This window comes from Uloborus diversus, chromosome 5 (assembly GCF_026930045.1).
Source record: "Uloborus diversus isolate 005 chromosome 5, Udiv.v.3.1, whole genome shotgun sequence".
Taxonomy (NCBI): Eukaryota; Metazoa; Arthropoda; class Arachnida; order Araneae; family Uloboridae; genus Uloborus; species Uloborus diversus.
The window spans coordinates 156545942-156569934 of NC_072735.1; the positions used below are offsets into that span (position 1 = coordinate 156545942).

The 23993-nt window shown below is 31.9% G+C and overlaps 1 protein-coding gene across 1 annotated transcript in view; it reads left to right on the plus strand.

The window, feature by feature from the left end:
- Positions 1 to 1575: 1575 nt before the first annotated feature.
- Positions 1576 to 23993, plus strand: part of LOC129223212 (serine-rich adhesin for platelets-like) — a 57338-nt gene continuing 34920 nt past the window's right edge. Inside the window, exons 1-13 of the mRNA XM_054857777.1 lie at positions 1576 to 2196; positions 3729 to 8166; positions 8416 to 8493; positions 8566 to 10036; positions 11747 to 11896; positions 12559 to 12739; positions 15068 to 15116; positions 15735 to 15849; positions 16057 to 16211; positions 17281 to 17479; positions 17619 to 17727; positions 22281 to 22472; positions 23556 to 23757. Coding sequence (XP_054713752.1) covers positions 1735 to 2196; positions 3729 to 8166; positions 8416 to 8493; positions 8566 to 10036; positions 11747 to 11896; positions 12559 to 12739; positions 15068 to 15116; positions 15735 to 15849; positions 16057 to 16211; positions 17281 to 17479; positions 17619 to 17727; positions 22281 to 22472; positions 23556 to 23757 — 7801 coding nt within the window. The 5' untranslated portion in view covers positions 1576 to 1734. The remainder of the gene's footprint in view (positions 2197 to 3728; positions 8167 to 8415; positions 8494 to 8565; positions 10037 to 11746; positions 11897 to 12558; positions 12740 to 15067; positions 15117 to 15734; positions 15850 to 16056; positions 16212 to 17280; positions 17480 to 17618; positions 17728 to 22280; positions 22473 to 23555; positions 23758 to 23993) is intronic.

Consider the following 23993-nt stretch of genomic DNA (forward strand, 5'->3'; position numbering starts at 1 on the left):
TGCTAAAGTAACAACTTTTTCATAGTATTTTACACAGTTTTAGCCGTTTTTTTTTGCGAAAGTGCATTTATTGCAATCTTTTAGCATCTGTTTTAGATAACTGTTTTTCTGATAATTTCCTAGACTGAAATATGATGTACCTCTTAGGTTTTAGATCTTCGTACCTTTTAGGTTTTAGTCCCCCCCCCCTTTCTCTAAAAAAAACCTGTTTGAAATAATAGTAGATGACATTTGCACATTTCTAATTACTAATTAAGTTCCTCAAATTTTCTAGTGCAGTGTGGAAACTTTCGCTTTCAGTGATGCCAAAAGGATGAAAGTCCATTCACAATGCCAATATTTAGCAGGCAATAACGAAGCTGATACTACATGCTGAGCCCGCTATTCCCTTCCGAAAAGTTTCAGAGCGAATTTTTTGTGTTAGTTTTAAAATTCGTTGCTGGTGAAAAACTTGCATTTTAGTCATTTCTCTTAAGTTGAATCGTCTGATTTAAAGCTACTATTTACTAAATATAGCAAAAGGAATGTTGTTTCAGAACTCCATGACAACTAAGATATATTAATGCTCATACCTTTTTTTTAGGTTTTTACAGATAGTTGTTCATCGTTATTGCTTTTTTTTTTTGCTATTTTTGTTCATGAAAATTAAATGAAAGTAACTTTTTACTGTTTATCTTTTAGCTCTGTCGGTTCATTTTTAAACGTCAGCGGAATAGTCATTAGCAGAAGTTGTCATGAGATTCGTTGTTTGATGAAACTAATTTGTAAAACTCAAAAACTCATTGCATATAGTCACTCATTTGAAATTTAATCGTTTGCTGATTGATAGACATGTTCGACTTGGCTTGAAAGTGAGAAATTCTTTTATCAAAAAATCTCCGTTAATATAATTTTTTGATTCCTGTGTCAAATGTGTCTATGTCAAGAGTTTTCCCTGTGCAAAAAACAGTGGGGTAGACGAGTTTTTTAAAAAATTCTTAAAGAAGAAATAGGCAATACCTTATTCAGGATAGCATTATTCGAAAACATATGCTGCTGTTCATGTACGTGTGGAAAATGTCATTTGATAAAGACAGAATTGCCTGTATTTAAGAAATTAAACTTCCGTAAATTTTTTTGTCATACATCATTTGAATCACTATCATAATATTTTTTGATCAAATTGCCATCAGCATTCCACATTTTCCATGAATTGGGAAAGAGGTTTGGTGAGATTCAATCTTTTAGGGAAAGATTGAATCTCATCTTTCAGTCTTTCCTTTATCTTTTTTTTCAATATTTTTGTTGGAAATCGGGTTGACAAAATTTAATTTTTGATTTCAAAATATGACTAAGGACACAACAGCTTATTTCTAATGCTACTGGAGAAGTGTCTTGGGAAATGCTATAAGAACCTCATGATTTGGAATCAAAGGTATCCGAGTACCATAATCATGTATCATACCTTGCTTTCTGAAAATCAAACTCGGTTATCTGGAACGAAGTAAGCATTCACTCATATTTTTGTGCCACGTAAAAAAACTTCAGTGTGAAAGTGTGCAATAGCTGATTTTACTTGATTAGTGTTGTTAACTATCACTCATAATAAGAATGTTTGTATATATTTTATTTAAAACGACTAAGTATTTTTTAAAGAGTTGATTTCACTTTTTATTTTTTAGGAGCTCCGGTCATGGTAATAAAAAGTGAGAAAGTTGCTGACAGAAGACCAAAAATGAGCAGGAATGTTTGAGCATGGCACAGAGTCTGTTGACTCAGCACGGCGTGGAGTACGGCTCCACGATGCGAACGGTGGCGGCTAAGAAACATCTTGCCAAAAAATGGCGTTCGCGGAAGCAGAGCTGTAGCGAATCCAGTAGTTCTACAAGTGAAAGTTGCAGCAGCAGTGATTCAGACGGTGAATGTAGTTCAAGTAGAAGTTCAACTACAGCAGAAAGAGAGTTCTCTATTGTGAAAGAAAGTAACTTTGCTAATGGTCCTCTGAAACTAAAAATAGCAGCGAGACGTATTAAGAAAGCTCAAGATGTTGCAAATGGCAATTTTGATCCTGAAGATGGCTCAATGGAATCTCCTTTAAATGGCAGTGAGCCTGGGAAACTTGACATTGTTGGGAAAAATGCAAGTGGAATATTAAAATGTTCTGGGAAAAAATGTGAAGCTTCTGATAGAAGACGTTGTAAAAGGAAAAGTAGTCAGGTAATATTCAAATATTTTATTTTATTTTTTATCAAGTTTATATTAAAATTTCTGTCATTTGTTGATGATGTTTCTTTATTTGTTTAATCTTTTCTCAAACTTTTCAGCCCCCCCCCCCTCCCCCAAAATACTAATTATTTAAGAAAACTGCCTTTTCATTTTGTTATAATAAAAAAGAAAATAACCTTGCAGCTGGAATATATTCTGAAAAAAAAAAAAAAAAAAACCTGTGACTTAAATACAGCAGTAAGTTACTGCCCCAAAGCCAGGGCTAAGGCGAAACTGCATGCAATATACCAGCTAGTCCGGTTATCACATCAAGAGACTTCAGTTTCGTTCTTATTTGAACTCATCTCTCTGGATTAGTGAATAACCGAGCTGGAGGCAAATGTCATCTCATTGAAGCTGAGAGATAAATCTATTTTATCTACCAGTTTGTTGGCACTCTCAGCTTTAATGAGATGACATCTGCCTCTAGCTCGGTTATTTACTAATCTAGACTGATGAGTTCTAATAAGAACGAAACTACAGCCTCAGAATGTGTTTTAACACATGTAAACATAAAATCTGCTTACTCAATAATTTTATTTTGGTGATATATTTTTAAATATTTCTAAATATAAATGCAATACAAGAGTGACGACCAACAACAAGCTCTGGGCCTAGCTTTGTTGGCCCTTGTAAATTTGACTTTAATTATTAATACTAATAAACTGTTAGTAGTTATTTGTATTTGGTAAGTTAAATGAACTGAAGAGAAAGAAATTCCTTGCAACCAAAGAAAACTAGACTTATTGTATTTTTGGACAATGTACAAATTTTGTACTGATGAATTAATTCTTAATAATGCTGTTGAAATTAAGAGAAAAAAAAATCTTTTGCTTGGTAATGCACAACTTGACATGCACAGTTAACTGCATGATACATTTATTAAGCTTAAACTAGTATTATCAACTTTTAAAAAAATGAAACAAGTATAATGGATATTGGATTTCATATAAACTCATTCTAGAGATGATGACATAATTAAAACTGAAGTATATAATTAAAACAATATTTAATTATATTAAAAAATTAAAACATATCAGTGAGATTTTTTCACCCCCCCCCCCCATGGAGGAACTTTTCATTTGCTTATTAGCTCTAAAAATCCAATGGTTTCATTTTATTGTGATAAAACTTTTATAGGTATACCCTTAAAAAAATAAAAAAATACTGGAAACTAAAAATAAATAGCATTGACTATTAGGTGTACTAGATTTCTTAGATTCATAGTGATTCTTTAAACTTTGATCTTCAATACCTAATCAGCTCATGTTTAATTTGTGTTTTTCCTTGTAATGTGAATGTGCTAAAAAAATAATTTATGTTCAAAAATTGAAAGGTTTTAAATTGAAGTAAATTGGTAATTTTTTTAAGGAATAGATACTTTTTAAAATAAATTCTTATGCACATTATTTGTAACAGCTTAATAATGACTTCATGTTATATCTAAGGAAATTTAATTATTAATTTCACTTTATTCTTTATAGAAACGATGTCTCCAAACAAAAGATTCCAGAGTGACGTGTAATGGCCCATATTCCAGCTGTAAAGCTCCTAGGAATGCTAGACGATGTAGCACCAGTGCCAGCTCCAGTTCATCAAGTTCTAGTGGCAGCTCCAGTGGCTCCTCTGGTAGCAGTAGTAGTGGTAGCACAAGTGGTAGCAGTACTGGTTGTAGTAGCAATAGTAGTAGTGGAAGTAGCTCCAGCGGTTCCAGTAGTAGTACAAACAGCTCAAGTAGTAGTAGCAGCTCCAGTGGAAGTTCAACCGGTTCTGAAAGTGAGACATGTTGCAGTGTTTCCAATTATAGGTATTGTAGGCGTAAGAAAAATAAAGTATGCAGAAAAGCATCTACAAAGTGCCAAGCCACTTGCACATTACCATACAAGCCATCTTGTGATGGAACTATTTCTTCCAAAACATCATGTACAAATGAACATAATAAAAGATCATCTGATAAACAGGAATTTGGAAAGGGCAAGTGTGTCACAATTGACTGTGCGCGGAATAAGAATATGCAAATTAGTGATATCGACTGCTGTACAAACTCATCGTCCGAAGAAGATGGTTCTATTGTGGATGCTAAGGATGAAAGTGTTCAGGAATGCTTTAGCATGTGGAGAAAAGTGGAAGAAAAACATTGTGCCATCGTTGAAGACAACTTCAAAAACCAAAGTAGCTCAGAACTTATGCAAGTTTTAAGTGTAACTAATGCAGAAGTTGAATGTAATATTACCAGTAAAATTGAACTATTAAAATCATCTGATAAACAGTTAAATGTAAATAGTGCAAGTTTTAAAAATCAAAATAGTACAAGTTATGGTTTTGGCTATTGCATGGAGCAAATGCCATCCATTTTGAAGGAAACTTCTGTTGCTGCAACTAGTCTTGATTTGGATGCTCTTCCTGTTGCTTTGTCTCATGTTTCTCCGGACAGTGGCATTCAATCTTCGGGTGATTCTCCTTTGCGGATTGAATGTGAAGGGTCAGAATCCAACAGAAACACAAATCAGATGCCTGTCAGTCCTGTCAATAATGAATTCTATCAGACCAGTAAGCAAACTGAAAATCATCTTGAGAAACTTGAATCAGAAGCCCCTAAGCATGTATCTCCGACTCCTTCACCCCCAGTTTTAACCCCATCAGAACCATTGTGGTCCCAAAGACACGAAGAGCCAGTGCCTAATGTTGAAAAGAGGAAATGTTTTGTGGATGATGATCCTGCTCCTTTACTGATCCAGGAAAGTTTAGAATCAAAATGCAGCAGCCCCAAACCCGATGAAGATTCTGCTTTTGAATTAAAATCTGCGAAGACATCTGTAGGGGAAGAAATACAGTCAGCTAGCAAAAAAACTATTGATTCTGAGGAAACAACCAAACCAAATAATGTCCCACTATCTCCAGTTATATCTGGCTTATCTTGTGACATTAAAGTTACTAATTCAGATACATTTTCACAAAGTTCCCTTCATTTGATGTTCAGTGAACAGTCAGTGGGGGAAGAAAAAACAGAGTGTTCTGTATTTTCAATTCACACATCTTCACAATTATTACCATCAGCGTCCACATCCGAATATAAGCGTAAAAGATGTAAAACATCAAAGCGAAGCAATGATGTAAATACTAAGGCTGACAATGAGCTTCAACTTTTAGTTCAAAGTGTTCAAGATTCCATAAGTTCTCAATTTCAAGGAGTAGAATCGGATGAACTCAGTGATGTTGATGTTAACAGCATACCTGTAACAGCTTTGACTTGTGATGCTACTGGTGATAGTTTCTGTGATAAACTCTCAAGTGATGACAACATCGATATGTTTTTAAATACCAGAGCTTGCATGTCAAGTGATGAGAAGAACAACAAAAGTACCGAAATCAAGGGCGACCCTACGTGCGATGTGTCCAGTAATATGAATTCGGATCATCCAGATTCAGACACTACTTCTGTGTGTGAGAAAATGCTGGTGGATTGTTCAGAAAAAGTTATATCACCTACAATTCAAAAAGAAAATGAGCTTGCATCTACAGAAGCAGAAGTAAAACATGAAGAAATTGCTGTTTCTCATGAAGAAATTTCTGATGAGGTACAGCATGAAACAAAACCAATTAGTCCAGATGTATGCAGTCAATCGATTTCTAGCACAATCGGAGCATCAGAAAACTCGGAAAAACTGTGTGAAGGTAGTAATAATGATCAAGTACTTGTTGCATCATTGTCTAACTCTGCCCCTCAAACTAAACAGGAAGATAACTCAGTTTTGTGCTTAACTGAAAATATCTCTGAGAGCACTGATGCATGCATTATTAATGATTCAGATAAGAAATCAAATCAGACTAGTAAAGCAGGCAGAAAAAAGTCATTGAAAAAGGGAAAACGCAAGGGCAAGTCGACTAATTGCAAACCAGTACCATTAGAAAAAAAGTGGGAGGAACCCGTTTCTCAAAATGAAATTGTTGATGCGTGTAAAGACAAATCACTGGAGCCCATTGGAGTTCCTACAGAAGTTGAAGCAAAAATAGTACCACATAGTGTTAATTCTGATTCTTCTCTCCATGAGGATGTAGAATATTGCTTAAAAAATTTAACAATTGAAAGTATTCCATCTGATGCCAAAGAATCTCCTATGCCAATTCAAACTGATGTGACTACTGCTTTAAATGAAGCAAAAGTGGATTCTTCTATTGCTCAAGAATCTGAAACATCGCCAAAGCAATCTTTAGAACTTCTTACAGAATCTCCTTCTACAGCTTCATCTTCCATGATTCAGGAAATAAAACAGTCGAAGAAATGTGCCAAGAGTACTGTTAAGAGTTTAAAAGGAAAGAAGAGTTCCAATGTTAGTAAAAAAAGTAAAGGCAATACTCGTGGAAGAAAAAAAATAAATGTTGATTTTGAAAGTGAATGTGCAAAAAATCTAGTTTCAGACATTAAAAACCAAACCAATATGAAAAATATGTTGAGTGATGGATTTGAATGCAACACCACTGAGCATAGAATTGATGAAAAAAACATTGAAAATTCATCAAGTAGTAATATTGAATGTAAGTTATCGTTGGATGTTGATGAAAAGAATGAAATGATGCAAGAGTTAACAAAACCAACTGAAACAACTGGTGAACCAGATTCCTCTTTGTTTTCCCTGCTTAGGATCTCATCTGAAACTAATGTAGAAAGTACATCAAACAATAGCAATCTAATTAAAAATCAAATTAGTCACCATAAATGTAGAGGGAAAAGTTCTAAAACTAAAAGGTCAAAAATTAATTTAAATAAAAATGTGAAAAATGGACAATATTTATCAGAAAATGTTGAAAATATTGATGAAAACTTAATTAAAGAGGATAACAAAGAGAAAGAAATTGAAAATTTGCAACCTGTGGAATCAAATTCTGTTCATAATGAAAGTACAATCAAAATCTTACCAAAAATAGATGATAGCAAAAATAAATTAATGAAAGGGAAAGCAGATGAAGATCAGTTAAATGATGAAGCCAAACAAGAATTGAAAAAAGGAATTATCCCACAAGAAGAAACTAAAGGAAAATATACTGAAGAAGAAATGAAACAGAGCATTGAAGATTTGAGCAAGTCATCATTGCCAATAAATATCAGTGATAATCTTAAAAATGATAACTTTTCTAAAGACGTCAGTGTTAAAACATCATTACGTAAAGATATTCGAAATAAACGAAAAAAAGAGATTGAAGCAAAAGCTTGCAGTTATGATAACGTTGATGCAATAATTGCAGAAGTTGCCAATGTTGGTATTCATGATGATGCTGAGACTAAAGAGTTTTACAGTAATGAACAAGTAAAAGATAATGTGAAAGAAATATCTGTGTCTCCAGATAAATTTTCATCACCTGAAATTTCAGGAACATGTGGAACCAAAGGGAAGACAAAAAAAGCTTGTAACAAAATAAATTCATCCAAAACTGACAAAGAATCTTCTCAATCATTATCTGCCCATTTATTGGATGTTTTAGTGGACTCAAAGCAAAGTTGTGCAAAAACAAAGCAAATTGCTACTAACACAAGGCCCAAAAAAGTTTCTAAATATGTAGGGAAAAAAGATACCCCCGTTGAAGATAATTCTTTGGTACCTTTGTCTGAATTAGATGATAAAAAGGTGGAACTAAAATCAAGAAATGTCCTCGATACTTCAGTAGATGTTATTGTTTCACCAGATATTGATTGTACTGATGCTAAAGTTCAAACTACAAGCAAGAGCTCAAGCAAACGAAGGACTTCCAAAGCTGTAAAAAAGGATACTGCACCTCAGAATGTTTCAAACAAAACTCTTGTAAATAAAACTTCCAAAGTTGATGCATTGCTCACTAAGAGCTCCCTCCAAGATGATGAACCATGTGATGATAATATCAATGCTAATGCTAAATTAAATGATAAAATGCCTAAGAAAGGAAAAAGTTCTGTTATCAACACTACAAAATCTGTAAATAAAGTAAATAATTTAAAGCAATCTGCGAAAAAAGCTAAAGTGGTCAAAAGTGGTAATAAAGGCAGAAACCAGAAGAAGTATATTTCAAAAATTGAGAATAGTAATACTGTTAAAAGGGCAAAGAAAAGTGTAGGTGAGAAAAATTTAGGTTGTGCAGAAAAAACTGTTAGTAGTTCTAAAGAAGTTTTACCAGAAACATACTCCAATACTAATTTAGCTACTAAAAGCACTAAAAAGGATGCCAAATCAAAAGTTGAAGAGGAAAAAGAAAACTTCGATATTCAGAAAGGTGAAGGTAAAACGTTAACTTGTAAACCAAAAAAATTATGTAAAGATAGTAGAACTTTATCTCAAAAAATCTTATTAGAGGAAATAGAGAAAGGAATTCACCATACTTCATCGACTATAGATTTTTCAGAAATCAATGAAACAGATCTCTTAGAGAAAGAATCAGAAAAAGATGATGCCTTATCATCATTGTCAGTAAATGAAGAAGAGTGCCATGTACCTGACAATTATTCTGATGCATGTGGATCAAGTGGAATAGATAGACACTCGTCCCTTGAAATGAAGCATTTAAAAAAGAAGAGAGCCGTTAAGGCCAAGTATTCTGAAGATCCGACTTTTATTGCTGACTTAGATGATCTGGCAACATCACTAATGAATTGCTTCATATCTAAAAAGACTAATAAAACTAGGATTGAAATAAATGTTGTACCTTTAATGTTTCAAGTGAAGAAATACATTAAGAAAAATGAAAAACGCTCTCGTCTTGCTCATTCTGCTCCTACCAAAAATAAGGTAACAAAAGCAAAGGTGCTTCCTCCCAAGAAAAAATCAAAGTCTGGTTTTAAAAACAAGGTGGTCAAATCTGCACCTAAGACTTTAATAACTCAAAAGACTAAAGCAGTCAATGAAAGCTGCCTTCCTCTGAAAAAACGAAGATGCCATGTTGCTCCTGTTCAAAACCAGAATGTGAAGCCTGTGCTTGAGCCAGTTGTCACGAAAACACCAGCATCTAAAAAGCAATTCAGTTTGAAAAATTCTTTTGATGAAACTATTGAAGACTGTATACGCAAACATATGATGAGTGATACTGTAGAAAGTGAGAAAAATATTGAACATGCAATGGAAGTTCGGATGAAAAATAAGAAAGCTAAATGTGACAAGAAATTAGCTTCTTCAGAGTCGATTGAAGAGACTATTGATTGTTGCATCAAGCAATTCTCTCCAACTCCTGAAGAAACAGTTTCAGAAGAGTTATTTTCAGACAAACAGGAAGATTTTGCTGATGACATACCACTTGCATCTTTAACTAAAATGAAGAATCAAATATTGCCTCAGACCAATAAGAAAAGACAGGCCCAACAACAACTGAAACCCAAAGTTTCCGATGTTTCTTTGGCATATAGGCAAAAACGCAAACGTCTTTTGAAGGAGGCATGTGTACAGGTTCAGAAGAATAAAGAGGAATCAGAATCGGCAGTAAACGGACAAAAGAAGAAGCGAAGGTTCAGGAATAAAACGGGATTCGTCCGTATTAGAAAGAAAAAGGCAAGACCTGTAGTTCAGCAAGTAGTAGATGTTCAAACAAAAGATGTGAATGCAGATGGGGAAGTGATTGACCTTACTCTGGATGATACAGTTGGAGATGCTATTGAAACAGTAATCAAGTCTTCTGAGAAAGAATCTTGTACATCTCGAAGGAAACGTAAGAACATTGCCCAGAAATGTGAAATTGAAGTTTTGGACCTTACCAGTGGCAATGATGAAAATGATGAAGACTGTACAATTTTGAAGAAACCAAAGATGGATGATGAAGAAGTTCTGGATCCAAAGTAAGTATATTACTTTTAGTGTTCTTTTTTATTATCTTTTTTTTAAATCTAGAGATTGAAAAGAAAATCTTTTTGTAATTTTTCGTGCTTTAATGATTTGTTGTAAACTAAAAAATGCATGTCCTTGAAAGCCAATATTAAATTTAAATTAATTGACATCATGTATAAAACTAGGCATTGCTGCATTAATTGTTTTTTGTTTTAATAGTAGGTAGCTCATTATATTTTGCTTCAATTTGAAATTTCTCTGTATAATATAAAAAATCAAGTATACATAGCCACTTACAGAAAGAGATGCAATTAAATCTACCTAACAGCCAATCAGAAGCAATGTCACATTTCTGCTTTTTAATTGTTTCTGAAAATAAAAATGGATAATCTTTACTAATAAAGCTGAAAGTCTGTGTCTCTGAATGTCGGGATGTCTGTTACGCACATAGCACCTAGACCGTTCGACCGATTTTCATGAAATTTGGCACACAATTATTTCACAGCATAGGGGTGAGCACCTCAGAGCGATTTTTCGAAAATTCAATTTTGTTCTTTTTCTATTCCAATTTTAAGAACATTTTACCAAGCAAATTATCATAATGTTGGCGAATAAATTACCAAATTATCATAACGTGGAACTGTAACATGGGCGAGCAAATGAACGTAGCAAATTGGCGAGAAATTCATCATCCATTATTTGTAAATATACAGGCGAACCAAATGACCTTTGAATTTTCTATTACAGACAAAGCCGTGCGGGTACCGATAGTAGTAATTATAAAGTTAATTGTCAATAAAGTTAACAAATCGGTTTCAAACCCGAACCTAAGCAAGTATAAAATTATAGATTTTTAGAACTTTTTAAATTACACGCTTTTTGCAGCTTTCCTCCATTTAAGTAATCTACTTAAGGTTTTTTTTTTTTTGAGTAATCGGGGAAGCTTGCTTTTTGATAGTCACTCCGACTGTAGCTTGACATTTATATTTCACGCTGTCTCATTTTCTATTATTTAATAGCTTCAATGGGCCAACAATAAGTTCTGTGGTCCCATTTGGAGGATAAGTCTTGTGGTCATTTTAAGGTCGACTATGTTTTACATGAATAACTGGGGCTCACTAGTCAAAAAAAGATGATGATATGAAGATTGCAGATAATTATGAATCTAAAATATCACAATTTGAAGTAAAAGTTTCAAATGAATTACAAGCAGACAAGAAGGTTAATTGATCAGTGAGTTACCGCCCTACAGCCAGGGCTAAGGCAGGAATACATGAAATACACCCCCAGCTCACCCAATTAAATTGGAATTGTGTGAGTCGGGGGTGTATTTCATGGTAAGAAGGTTAATTGTTAAAATTCAGTTTGATTATGCTGTTTTGTACTGCTATTAGTAGTTAGTAAGAGTAAAATGGTAAAACAAGGGATATTAGTAGTTAGCAAGAGTAAAATGGTAAAACAAGGGAAGAAATATATTAAAACTTACTTTTTTTAGTGCAATTTTAAAACATCTGATCGTTAATTACAGATAAAATAGCTCGATTTGATTCTTTGCAAAACAAATCAACTGCAAAATAATTGTAAATTTTACATATCATGGAAAAATGTACTTGGTCTTAAAAAAATCTTCACTTATTTGAACACCATTTCCAATATCATGTTCCCTAATTTTGAGAAGTATGCTGTTTTAAAATAATCATGAATTATTTTTATTTTGCTAGGTATCAACAAGTGATTCAAGTAACTGAGCCGTCTTCTGGTCGGAAATCTACTCCCATAGATCCCAGGAAAAATCGTAAGCGAGAGATCAATTTTCCCAAAAAGAAGTTTTTGAGAGCAGGATTGTACTCGTCATCTTTCAAGCAAGATAAGTGAGTAACTTACCTAACTAATTTTACCCTATTTTCCTAGCATTTTAAGTCATTTTCCTGCCTTTTTTCTCAGGTATATTTTTTGTGCAATTTCTTTTGCTTAATCCTTTTTCCAGCTGTTCTTATTTTCAGGTTTATTAGTTTACATAATAACTGATTATTCAAAATGTGTATTAAAGGTAGAAATTTAACCCACTAGATTATACCACCGGCCACAATTTCCTAATTACGTTGCGGGCTGTGAGGCAGGCTAAACAGCTGTAGCTTTTTCTTAGTGTTTCTTCTTTTCTGTCAATAGATGACATGACATATTGTATCATTACAGTAAAATCCCTCCAAACGGCCACCACTCAAAGGCGGACATCCCTCGAATGAGGACAATTTTTAATTCCCCAGTTCCAATGCAAATAACTTTATTAAATCCCTGTCCTGCGGACACCTCTCTATTGCGGACTAAAAAAACCGTCCCATTAGTGTCAGCATTAGAGGGATTTTACTGTATATATTATATGTTATACTGAGTATTATTTTTTGCTTACTCATTGTACTCATTTATTGATTTGAAAATTTTAACAATTCTGAAATTTTGACTGTTATACATATATTTTTGATTCTTAACACTCAATTCTTATGAGAGAATGTTGTATTTTTCCCCTTTGTAGCCATACTGTTAAGAAATCAAATGGCAAAAAATCAAAATCAAGAGAAATAAAGGAATATATACCTGAAGATCATGAATTTGGTTTAATGCCGTTGCCCATTAATTATGGAAAGCATTTCATGGAAAAAAGATTTGTATACAAGTTGCCTTATGAAATTTGGTGGCTGTACAAAAACAAGCAGGTATTTCGATCAGTTTTTATTTTTTACTACATGTTTTGCTTACAGTACCCTTGATCATATGAAAAGCTTTCCTCTTACAGTACAACCTCAGTATCTGAAATCTCTCGGGACGGAGAAAAAATTCGATATATCAAGTGTTTGAGTTATCAAGGTTTTTAAAAAATTACACTAGAAACTCTCATAATAACACAAACATACGCTATTTGCATTTATATATGTACTATAAGACCACTTTGAATTACGATCAATAAAATAGTCTTCAATATTTTACTAGATTTGAAATTTTATAACTGTCGAAAGTGCACAGGAAGAGATCTTGATATGAACAACAATTTCAACTTGGTTTTTCACCTTAAAATTTAAAAATTCTTATCTTCAACTAGTAGCTCCCCACATTCAAAAAGTTTTCAGCAGCCATTTTGTAGGAGTTAAAAAAGCAGAATGATGAAAATGAGGAACCCATTTTCCGTTTTCACTTGTAAACTGACTGGTGAAAAATCAACCCCTTTTCCTTAAAGTGGACAACATGTTCGAGAGAAATGCACAAAGATTTGGGAGGAGGGGGATTACTCTGGGGAAAACACAGCACCCCTTTCATACCAACACTCCCCTATTATCTTGCTTCAATCTCCTAATCACCAAGTTTTCAAGAAGAGAGATGAAAAGTAGTCCTTTTACTACAAAAATTGCCAAAGAAAAACGACAACTGAAACTTGCTTCTGTGTAAGAATTTCAACATATCAAAAGTTTTGCAAAATAAATTTCGAGATAACTATAAAAAATACATAGAGGTTTTTATAGAAAATGCAGGGGAAAAATGTTTTTTTCGAGACATCAAGGGTTTCGAGATAAGGAGGTTCGAGATATCAAGGTTCGACTGTATTTGAACCTTGTGACGAATTATTTACATCGTATATTTTTTAAAAAACATTTTACTTAGGCAATTTAGGGTAATGGCACCAGTAAAAGATAAGGGTCCAGTAGCAGACAGTCATAAGTTTGGTTTAAAAAGAAAAGAATTTTAGGTGGGTAAAACTGATGTTGATGTGGCCCATGAATACGGTGCAACCATCTAATGTTGTCAGAGTGAATTTTATGAGCCAGTTGGTATTTACAAGGCAGTGGTGGAAGGTTATGAACAGCCACCACAAGGTCAGCAGGTGTTTCATGTTCATTTGAATTAAATAAGGCTTTAGTTCTAAAAATAAAGAACTTATGCACATTTTGAAGAAAAGAAAGGAATTTTGATCATTACTCCTCTTATCTGTTACTGGGTACCATCATTTTTCAGTCAGTTATTGAGGGGTTGGACCTTTTTTCGAAATTGAGAAAATAAAAATAGAATTAACTAATTCAGAGGATGCAGAAGCAGCCAAACATTGTATGAGATATAGCTGTATGAGCGAAAAATAGTTTAAAAATTCTAAATTCATTAAAAGGCTCAGAAAATTGAGTATACCTGAGAACGATGTCTTAAGCATGTCTGTTACTGGGGCCGTTACCCTAGTTCTGATGCAGCAATTAAAATTATAGAGTTTGCATTTCCTGTCTATAACTTTTCCATTTAGCACTCAAAAATTGACCTTTCACAAATATGCAAATTCCTCTAACACTTGAAAATTGGCAACTTATTCATATGTCCAAGGGCTGAAAAAAAAACTTTAGTGTAAGATTTTTCAGATCTAGTGCTTGAAAACAGTCTGAATAGGGGAGGGGGGGGGGTGCACTTGCAGAAGATTCACCAAAGCCCAGAAAGAAAAAGTGCATGTCAATTTTTGCCCAATGATGCTTAAGATGATGCATTTACAATGTGTAATTTATTAAATTTTGTACTATTGGTAGAATAAAAGTAAGCAATGATTTAAAAATTTTAAGAGTTTGTAGGGAAAAAAGCATTGAATGCAAACCTTTTCTTTTTTTTGCCCTCTAATGTAAAATGATTATCTAAATGATTGATTAAAATCATTTAATTGACTTTTTTTTTGTAAGATTCATACTTCAGGGCTAGTTTTTTTACGAAAAAAAAAAAAAAAAAAAAGTGCAGGAGCCTATAGTCTTGAAAACTTGTTGTCATGCTTTATAAATCTAAAATTTAAAAAGTAAAATTTCACATAAAACTAAAAATAAGTACCATAACTGAGATTCCATAGGCTTCCACTCTTATTAAGACTTGGTGCATTCCTTAAAATTCTTAAATAAAGAACTTGGAAAACCTTGCAAAAAAAACTGTTTCAATTGATTAGTAACCACCTTCACAATATCATCTTTTCAAAAATGTTTTGCTCAATTTTTTTCATCTAATTGTGAAATTTTCTACCTCTTTTTCAGCTTGTGTACAATGATGAGTTGACTACCAATTACAGGAAAATAAGAACAAGTAAGCATTATTTGTAATTTGTTTTGAATCATGTTAAAAATGACAGCATGTTAATTTATTTTTTCCCATTTAATTGGATAGAATAATTTGCTAAATAAAAATTGAACTATTCGATTTTTTTAAATACAACTTTTGGATCATAATGTTCATTGAATGCCTTTCTGTTTGACTTACCTTATAGCTTCTAGTCCTTTTCAGAATTATTATAGTTGATGAATTTCTGAATTTCTTCAGAAAATTTTGCTTAAATGAGCTTCAAAATAGTTTTTAGTGTCCTCGCTCTTGTTTTTTAACTACTTGTTGAGAGTAATACATTAGAACTTTTTAGTATGATAGTGACATTTTTTTTTTTAATTTCTCAATATGTGATCCTGTTTATAAATCTTTAAACTTTTCATGTTTTGTGTTGTTTTGTGTGTTTGTTGTTGCCCTTCATAAAAGTGAATGCTTCCATTTTTCAATCAGGGTTTTATGTATTTTTTAACTTAATCAAAAGCTCTGGTTCGTGAATTCTTATGTAAACTTTTATTGTAACATGTAATTTCTAATTATGCATTAATTGCAAATTTTGCAATAAAGAATTTCTAAGTCTGAAATAAAATTTTATGTTTCTTTCAGATGTTTATGTTGACATTAAACCACCGACTGATTTTAAAAATGATGACCCATCTTGTAATTGTACTCCGCCAAAAGACAATCGAAGAAAAGGTTGTGGAGCTGATTGTTTGAATAGGTAAATAACGTGTTGATAGTTCATTTGATCGTGAAAATAGACCAATGTTATTAGAAAACTTGCTTCTGTTATTTCATTAAAAATATCAATTATTTCATTATCATATATTAACATGTTACATTCTCTTAATTTTGCAAAACTTAAGTGATAAAGAAAAAGAAGAAGCTACTATTTAGATTTCATAGTATATGTTACATCTTATTGTAGGATGATGTATGTTGAATGTTCTCCTCAATTGTGCCCCTGTGGAGACCAGTGCTCAAATCAGAGAATTTTCAAACATGAATGGAGCCCAGGCCTTGAACGCTTCATGACCAAAGATCGAGGTTGGGGTATAAGAACTACAGAATATATTAGAAATGGTATTGTAATTTTCTTTTGATAGATTTAGAAAATTTTAAATGAATTTCAAAGCATTAAAAACTATTTTTTGAATTGTATATCCTTAAACAATGTTCCCACGAACCCTCAAAGCCCCTATAAATGCCCTATTTTCAAGTATTAATTGTGGGAGCCCCTTTAAAAGCCAAATTTAGTAGTTCATAGCCATAAAAAATGGTCAAAGTCCCAATTTTTTAGCATTTGGGTCATCCATGTCAAATCAATCAAAAGAAAATAAAAAAAAAATGAACCTGACCATCACAGATTTTCCTGAAACTTCAGGAAATTTTACTCTTTGACGCTTTAGATTAAAAAAATATATACAGGGTGTTCCGTTTTAACCTGCAAGACCTTTATTTTCGCAACCGTTAGTCCTTGATGTTATACTTCCAATTGCAAAAATGTTCAAAATCAGATGCAGGGTGAAGATATTGAAAGTTTGTAGAAAAAATAAAAATGAGTCACAAAATACAAAATTTAACTTTTTATGCAGGCCCCAGGTCTAACATTTCCATTAATTAATGTTATTGATGTAACTTTGCTGTGTATTATACATTTACAGTTTTAGTGGGAAAAATAGCACACAGTATTTTGTTGGATTGGGAAATTAAATTTTCTTTCAGCTTGCATTATCAAAGTTAGTAGTTTCATTAGAGATACTGAACAATAAAAAAAAACCTCGGAATGTAAATATTATAAATTTTTAAATACATTATTTGTGCTAGAATTTTCAAAATTTTCCCTGATTGGAAATAAACCCCTCCTCAGGAAAAAAAAATTGCCCCCCCCCCTGGCTTTTTTCCGTCCTATTCCCATCTTTAGATAGAACTCAAGTTCACAATGAAATTGCAAGAATATAGCTATCAAAACCTGCCAGTAAAATAAAAGAGGAAAGTCTTTACAATTCTCGCTAGGAGAAAGGAACTAGCTTCAAGGGGCGGATAGAATGTACTGGATTATTCATAACTGTTACTTACTTATTTAAAATTTGTTAATATATACCAATTTTCTCTTTCTTGCCTGTATTAGTTTTGCATTTTCGTATTGCAGGTGAATTTATTTTGGAGTATGTCGGTGAAGTTGTCAGTGACACGGAATTTCGCCATCGTATGGCAGAGCGTTATCAAAATGATCAGCATCATTATTGCTTGAGTTTAGATTCTGGAACTGTTATTGATGGCTATCGACTCGCTGGGGAAGGACGTTTTGTTAACCACTCATGTGAGCCTAATTGTGAAATGCAGAAATGGTATGTATGAACGTATAATTTCTGTTAAGCTTTATTTAAAATTTCATCCTAATTCTTAAGTGATTGTATGATATTACTTTTAGATAGTCTTGACTGCATGTTTCATTGTAAATAATGCTATTTGCTTGAATACTTTTAGGTTTGTTAATGGGCATTATAGAGTTGCACTATTTTCATTGAAAGACATCTATCCAAATACAGAGCTTTGCTATGATTACAATTTCATTAACTACAACTTAGAAACACAGGTAAGTTATTTGATTTTGAGTAGATATGTTTGTTTGTATGTTTTTATATTTAGAAATACAGAGAAATCCTGTTTCTACAAGCCTGATACGAACCGCAAATTTTGTCATTGTAATGGAATTTAAGCACTGTAATGGAAATTAAATCAGGACTGAAAATTTATTTCATTGGAAATGATGTTTCATTGTAGTGATATTCACTGTAACAGGGTGTCAAGGGTAGTTAGTTTCAGTTTCAATTTGTTACCTATGTTTTAAATAGCCTTGTTTGAACAAGAGATTTTAAAAAGTTTTAGTTATGCAGTCTGAGCACCGATGATATGGAAAGGTAAACCTCCCATTTATAGGTGGAAATGGATGCATCTATTGGTATACAGGGGTGGTAGTTTTTTTGTCACAAATGTTTGCTTTTGCCTCTTAATTATTTAGACCCAGTTTTGTAAAAATGACAATTTGTTCATTGTAATAATTTTTTTAATCTAAACTATATTCAACCTTTATTATTACTACAAAAACTAGTTGATTTATCTTTTTTACAAGATAATTTTGTACTTACCATTATGCTTTTATATTTCCGGACAAAATGAAAACATTTTATCGTTTTGTTTCCCCTTATTTTCAAGTAAGAGAATAAATACAGTAAATTAATAAGGCTCTACATTCTAAAAGGTGTGCCTTAAAATCTCATTGCTATTTTCTGTTCTCCCCTGCAAGATTCTTTCAGGTGGATTCATCCTAACTTGGCCGCTTGGTAGATTCCACATCTTCGGTGGCCAGATTGTATTAAAGTTCACTTTAAAATATATCTTTAAAATATATCTTTGTCACTACCAAAGTGTTGTGTTATATACTCTTACTAATTATGTTTAAAGTACTTGTTTTTCTGATAAAGAGCAGATGTTTTGTGTGAAGGAATGGACTTCAACATTCTGTCTGTTCCATCAAATCTATATATATATATATAAATGAATGTTTGTCTGTATGTCATCCATGAACTCAAAAACTACCCGGCAGATTTGGCTGAAACTTTCACCGTTTGTTATTTTTGGTACTGGGAATGTTTATAGACCAGTTCGAAAAAAAATCCGATCGATAGTTCCTTTTTTATTCCAATTTAAGTCACAATCCATTGGATAAATACGAATAAAATTATCGGCTGCAGAAATTAATTCGCGTGAAAGATCTCATTGATAAGAAGTTAGCTGTTGCCATTTTTCTTGAGTTTGAACAAATAAATTCTTTCTTTATTGTTTTATGACTTTTCATGCAACAGGGGGATTTAAAACTTTTTCTATTTGATATTTTTAGCGATTGATTGATCTTGCAAATTGCGTGAGTACAAAATTTGAGTATAGTCACGGCTTCACTTCATACCTGGACCGATTATTATGAAAATTGCTATATATATGTATTTTTCCACGGAGAAGGTGCATAATATGCTCATTGAAGCCACTCGCCACCAGGTGGCACTGCAGAGTAGCAACTTCTGCCCCGTTCAACTGATTGTCATGAAAATCAGTATAATGATGTATTTTTTTGTTGGCGTAGCAACGCGCGTCGGGTACAGCTAATTTTATATATTTGCAATATTTTTTCACTGAAAATCAATTTTTCTTTACAATTTTAAGTTTGAAAAATTACTTTTTTTTTCCTTTAGACCTTAAAATGATTTTGTAAAAGTAATTCCACTCTGATGACTAAAATTGTTTTTTGCATAGGGTGTCACACTCCAGCACCGTGTAAAATTGCCTACAAATGCAACTGGTTAAGGAATTAACATTTCTTTAAAACATTTTTACATCTTGATTTTTGGTCTTTCCCATTATTTTTTCAACCGTTTAATTACACAGAGAAACTTAATGCTTTTGATTGAATGTTACAAAATTAAAGCACCTGTTTGGAAGGAAAGTTCTCTAACTTTCTTAATTTTTTGAATAAATTTCAGTTTTTTTTTTTTTTTTTTTTTTTTTTTTAATGATTAAAAATTGTTAGCTTTTCGTTTTTTTTTTCAATCAAGGAGTGCTTATTTGTGCTCAAAATTTCTTTCATCTAAGTTTTGCCAGTTTTTTGATCTTCAGCCTGCTACTACTACATATAAACAGAATGATGATAAATGATTAGAAATTTGTTGGAATAAAATAATTTTACAAAAATATAGGCATAAGTTCTGAAATACTCTGCATCATTTATTTCCATTTTAAAAAGTAGGGAAGACTGGGGATACTTGATCCCCCACTTTAGTTTTCAATTTTTTTCTTGGCTGCAAAATATCAGTCTTTTTTTAAAAAAGTATTTGAAGAAAGATAATTTTTTCCTCTATCTGACAGTATTTTTTTTTTAGTTGAAGTTAAACAAAGTTTTGGTAAAATAATTTTTTTCAATAACTTTATAAAGGGATCATGTATACTCACATCAAGGGATACAGGATCCCTTCATGGGGGATACTTGATCCCACTGAGAAAATTCATAAACTTTTCGTTAGATCAGCTTTTATTTATAGATTTTAGTTTTCTACATAATGTTTCTAAAAAATAACACTAGTTCTAATTTTCTTTTAATTAAATTATAATAAAGTGAACGCAAAATAACATTGTTTTAAATTCCACTAGGACATTTGTAAAAAAGTACACAACTTAAATGAACTCATGATGCTTTTGATCAGTAACTTATTCTCTAATACAGTTGTGAGCAATATATTTCATAAATAAAACTTAACAATTTTTTTAAAGTAGCGTAATGAAACTTAAATTACAACAAATAAAAAAGGAAAAAGAACGACAAGCACAAAAATCAACATATTTGCTTCTTGTCTTGCAATAGTAAAATTAAGAGTTTTATCAATTGAATTAATTTTAAAAAAGAGGGATAAAAAATATACGTATCAGCATATTTATGGAAAAGAATAGAAAGCCTAGCATATATTTTCAAAACCTAAAAAGTGAAATGCAAACAATTCATTTGTTGTAGTTCTTAAAGTTCAGCTCAACCCATCTGGATCTTAACACATTCATTCTCATTTACTACACTTTTGTCAATTTTTCAGGAAAAATAGATTGATTAAGCATGTTATTTTATCGCTTTAGAAAACTTATTTCAATCTCTAGAAATCCTACTTAGTATTCTATCTGCTAATGGGTCTACATAATGGGCAACTAACTTTTTTGATGTAAATCTAACGATAGCAAACTCTTTTTTTTTTCTCATTTAAACAAGGATTTGACATCTATTTCAACTTGTTCAAACTCATTTGGCTAATCAAAACATAACTCATCAGTAGAGTTAGTTTATGTTTAGATAGATGTTTAAGGTGTTATGTGGGTTACAAGTGCAAAGTGATATTTTTATTGTTTAGCATATTTAATGCAGTGATTATGCAAATCTATCACTCATTATGATAACTTTTATTATGTTAATATGGTTTTGAATGTTTAAAGTTAATATCAACTAAGTAAACAACAGTTGTACTGTTTTCACTATGTTTATATTGTCATATGGGATCATGTATCCCTCTATAGGAAGGGATCAAGTATCCCTAATGCGCGATTTTTACAAACATACTTTTTATATTATTAACAATCAGTGGCAATTTACTAAAAATGTGTCTCAAGTATAAAAGACTGTCTATACTTTAACATTACACTTCAGTATTTTTTTTTAAGTTGTATATATTGGATAATGTAAACTTCAGAATGCTTTCATAAAAAAAGTTTCCCTGACACATTCAATCATTTCTTGAGCTAAAACAAAATGGCTGAAAAAAACAAAGTGTTGCCAGATTTTATGTAGAAGTATAACTTTAACATAATTCTCAGGTTTCAAATCTCTATTTAATGATTTAGGTACATTTTTGGCTATGGGATCATGTATCCCCAAGGGTCAAGTATCCCTAGTCTCCCCTATAACTGGATGTTCTCCAGTTTTTTAGTGTGAAAAAAGGTTTCTTGCACATATTTTTAAAGATTTTTAAGATTCATGCAAAAGGCACTTTCAGCATCAAGCATGTGCAGGCACTCTCTTTTTTTGCAAAATAGGAATTACGTGTGTATTTTTGGACCTTTTATACACATTGCACCTTCATGCTTGTAATATTTTTATATTTTACATACAATAAAATTTGATTTTTTTTTCCAATTTGAGTAAAGTTCACGAAATTTTTAAAAAATGGCTCAAATATATCATTGGTTAACTTGTGCTCAAAATTTTTGGCTTCTTTATTACGTAGTTTTGCTGGATATATTTAGGAAATTTGTTGCTTTTAGATTTACAATAGAATCCTGTCACAACAAACTTCAAGGGGCTACAAAATTTGCTCATTGTAAGGGGAATTTTGTTGTAATGGAATCCAGGCAAAATAACAGCAAATAAATTGGGACTAAAAGTTCATTTCGTTGAAACGGAAATTTCATTGCATTGGTATTCGTTTAAACGGGATTTTAACTGTGTACCTTTCTCTATAGATCATAAACTTCATTTACAAGCACTTCAGAATCTGTAAATGTATGGATTTTCTCAATTATTTGTTATACATCCATTTAAAAAGTGTTTCTTCTTTCCAGCAAATATGTAGGTGTGGAAGTTCAAAATGTCGAGGTTTCATTGGCGGTCGTTCCCAAAAGAAAGAACGTCTAAATGGTCAAAATAAAGAAAAAACTAAGCAAGTAAAACATAAAGCTGTTGTTGATTTGAAAAAAGGACCTGGTCGACCCAAGAAAAGGAAAGATGATCGACCAGTAGAGATTCAAAAAGAGGTAAGTGAAGGTTTTATAATTAACTATCTATTTAATAGTTAAAACATCAAATAATAACAAAATATTGTCTTAAAGATTTTAACCATAAATTATAAAGAATAACATTTGTAAAAGTATTTGGATTTAGTTAACAAACCAAGGTTGGCTGGATGGGACTTGATGGGTTTTTGTTTGAAAACTCCCATTTAAAACACCTCACAATATAGCCCACTTTTGGGTTTTTTGAATTTTCGAAAAGTTTTAAATGAAAAATTAAATTACATATTTTCACGATTTTAACTTATTATTTTTTTACTCTTCACTAAAGACAACAAAATTTTGTAGTACAGACCTTCATTTAGATAAACTCTGGAGTGAGGATTGGCAATATGTGTTAAAACCAAGGGCTCTGGGGTTGGCACCTCTAACAATCATATGTTTCATTACTGATAAGCTACTTCGAAAAAAAAAAAAAATGTTTGGTATTCAATAAACTGAAAAAGGTCCAATCCTATTGTATGCCAAAAATTTTATCTCGTTATTCAGCAATATTTTGTTTATTTTTATTCTCACTGATTGTTTTAAGGAAAACTGCTTCTCACTGAAACCTGAACAGTATTTTATTTAAGTAGCCAAATTGTAACTTTTTAAGCACAATTTTTGCTTCCTTTATTTTAACCATTGATGTATCTTTTACTTGATCAAAAATATTTAAGTTTCATTTCGTTTCACTTTTAGTTCTGTTAATCATTTCTTATATTTCAGAAGAATAAAAATGTATTGAATTGGAGATTCAAATTTTTTATTTAAAATTTTTAATCTTTGTAGATTTTGTATGCATTGTTTATATACTATTTATTTTATACAAGTTTATTTTTATTAACAGTAATTTTCATAGGTTAACTATTAAAAAGAGAGTGATACACGGTATCCTAGAATGTGCTTGTATGTAAAAAAGGTTGGAGATGAATGTTTTAGAAAATATTAATCTTAAATCCTTGAAAAAACAGAAAAAATTCCTTGAAAAGGGTTTGAATTTTATTTCTTGTTATGTATAGTGCATCTCATTAATTTTAATTTTTTGTTTTATTTCCTTTCAAACAGCATGTGAAAAACGAGTACCTGCCATACAACAGACAGTCATTTACAATTCAAATGAAACCTATGTCTCATCAGCAGAGATGTTATGTTCAGAAACATCATTGCTTTCTTCTAAGAAATTATGAAAAAGTTAAAAAAGCTAAAGACCAAGCAAGAGTTGCTGCTGAGAAAGAAGCAGAGCGGGAGATGTCAGTAAATAAACAAGGTATGATTCAATCTTAATTCTTTAATTTAAAAGCTAGATGGGGGGAAAAAATTGTACTGTCAGTGTTCAAAAATTGAAAGAACGAGGATTTTGAACTTTTTGTGCAGAAAAACTTCTCAAAAAGCTAGTGTTATTCAGCATAATTGATAAGAATTTCCAAGAGTTGCTTTGCAAAAACATAATTAAAGAATTAATTGCTACTACTACTTTGAAAAAATAAAGATGGAATTAATTAT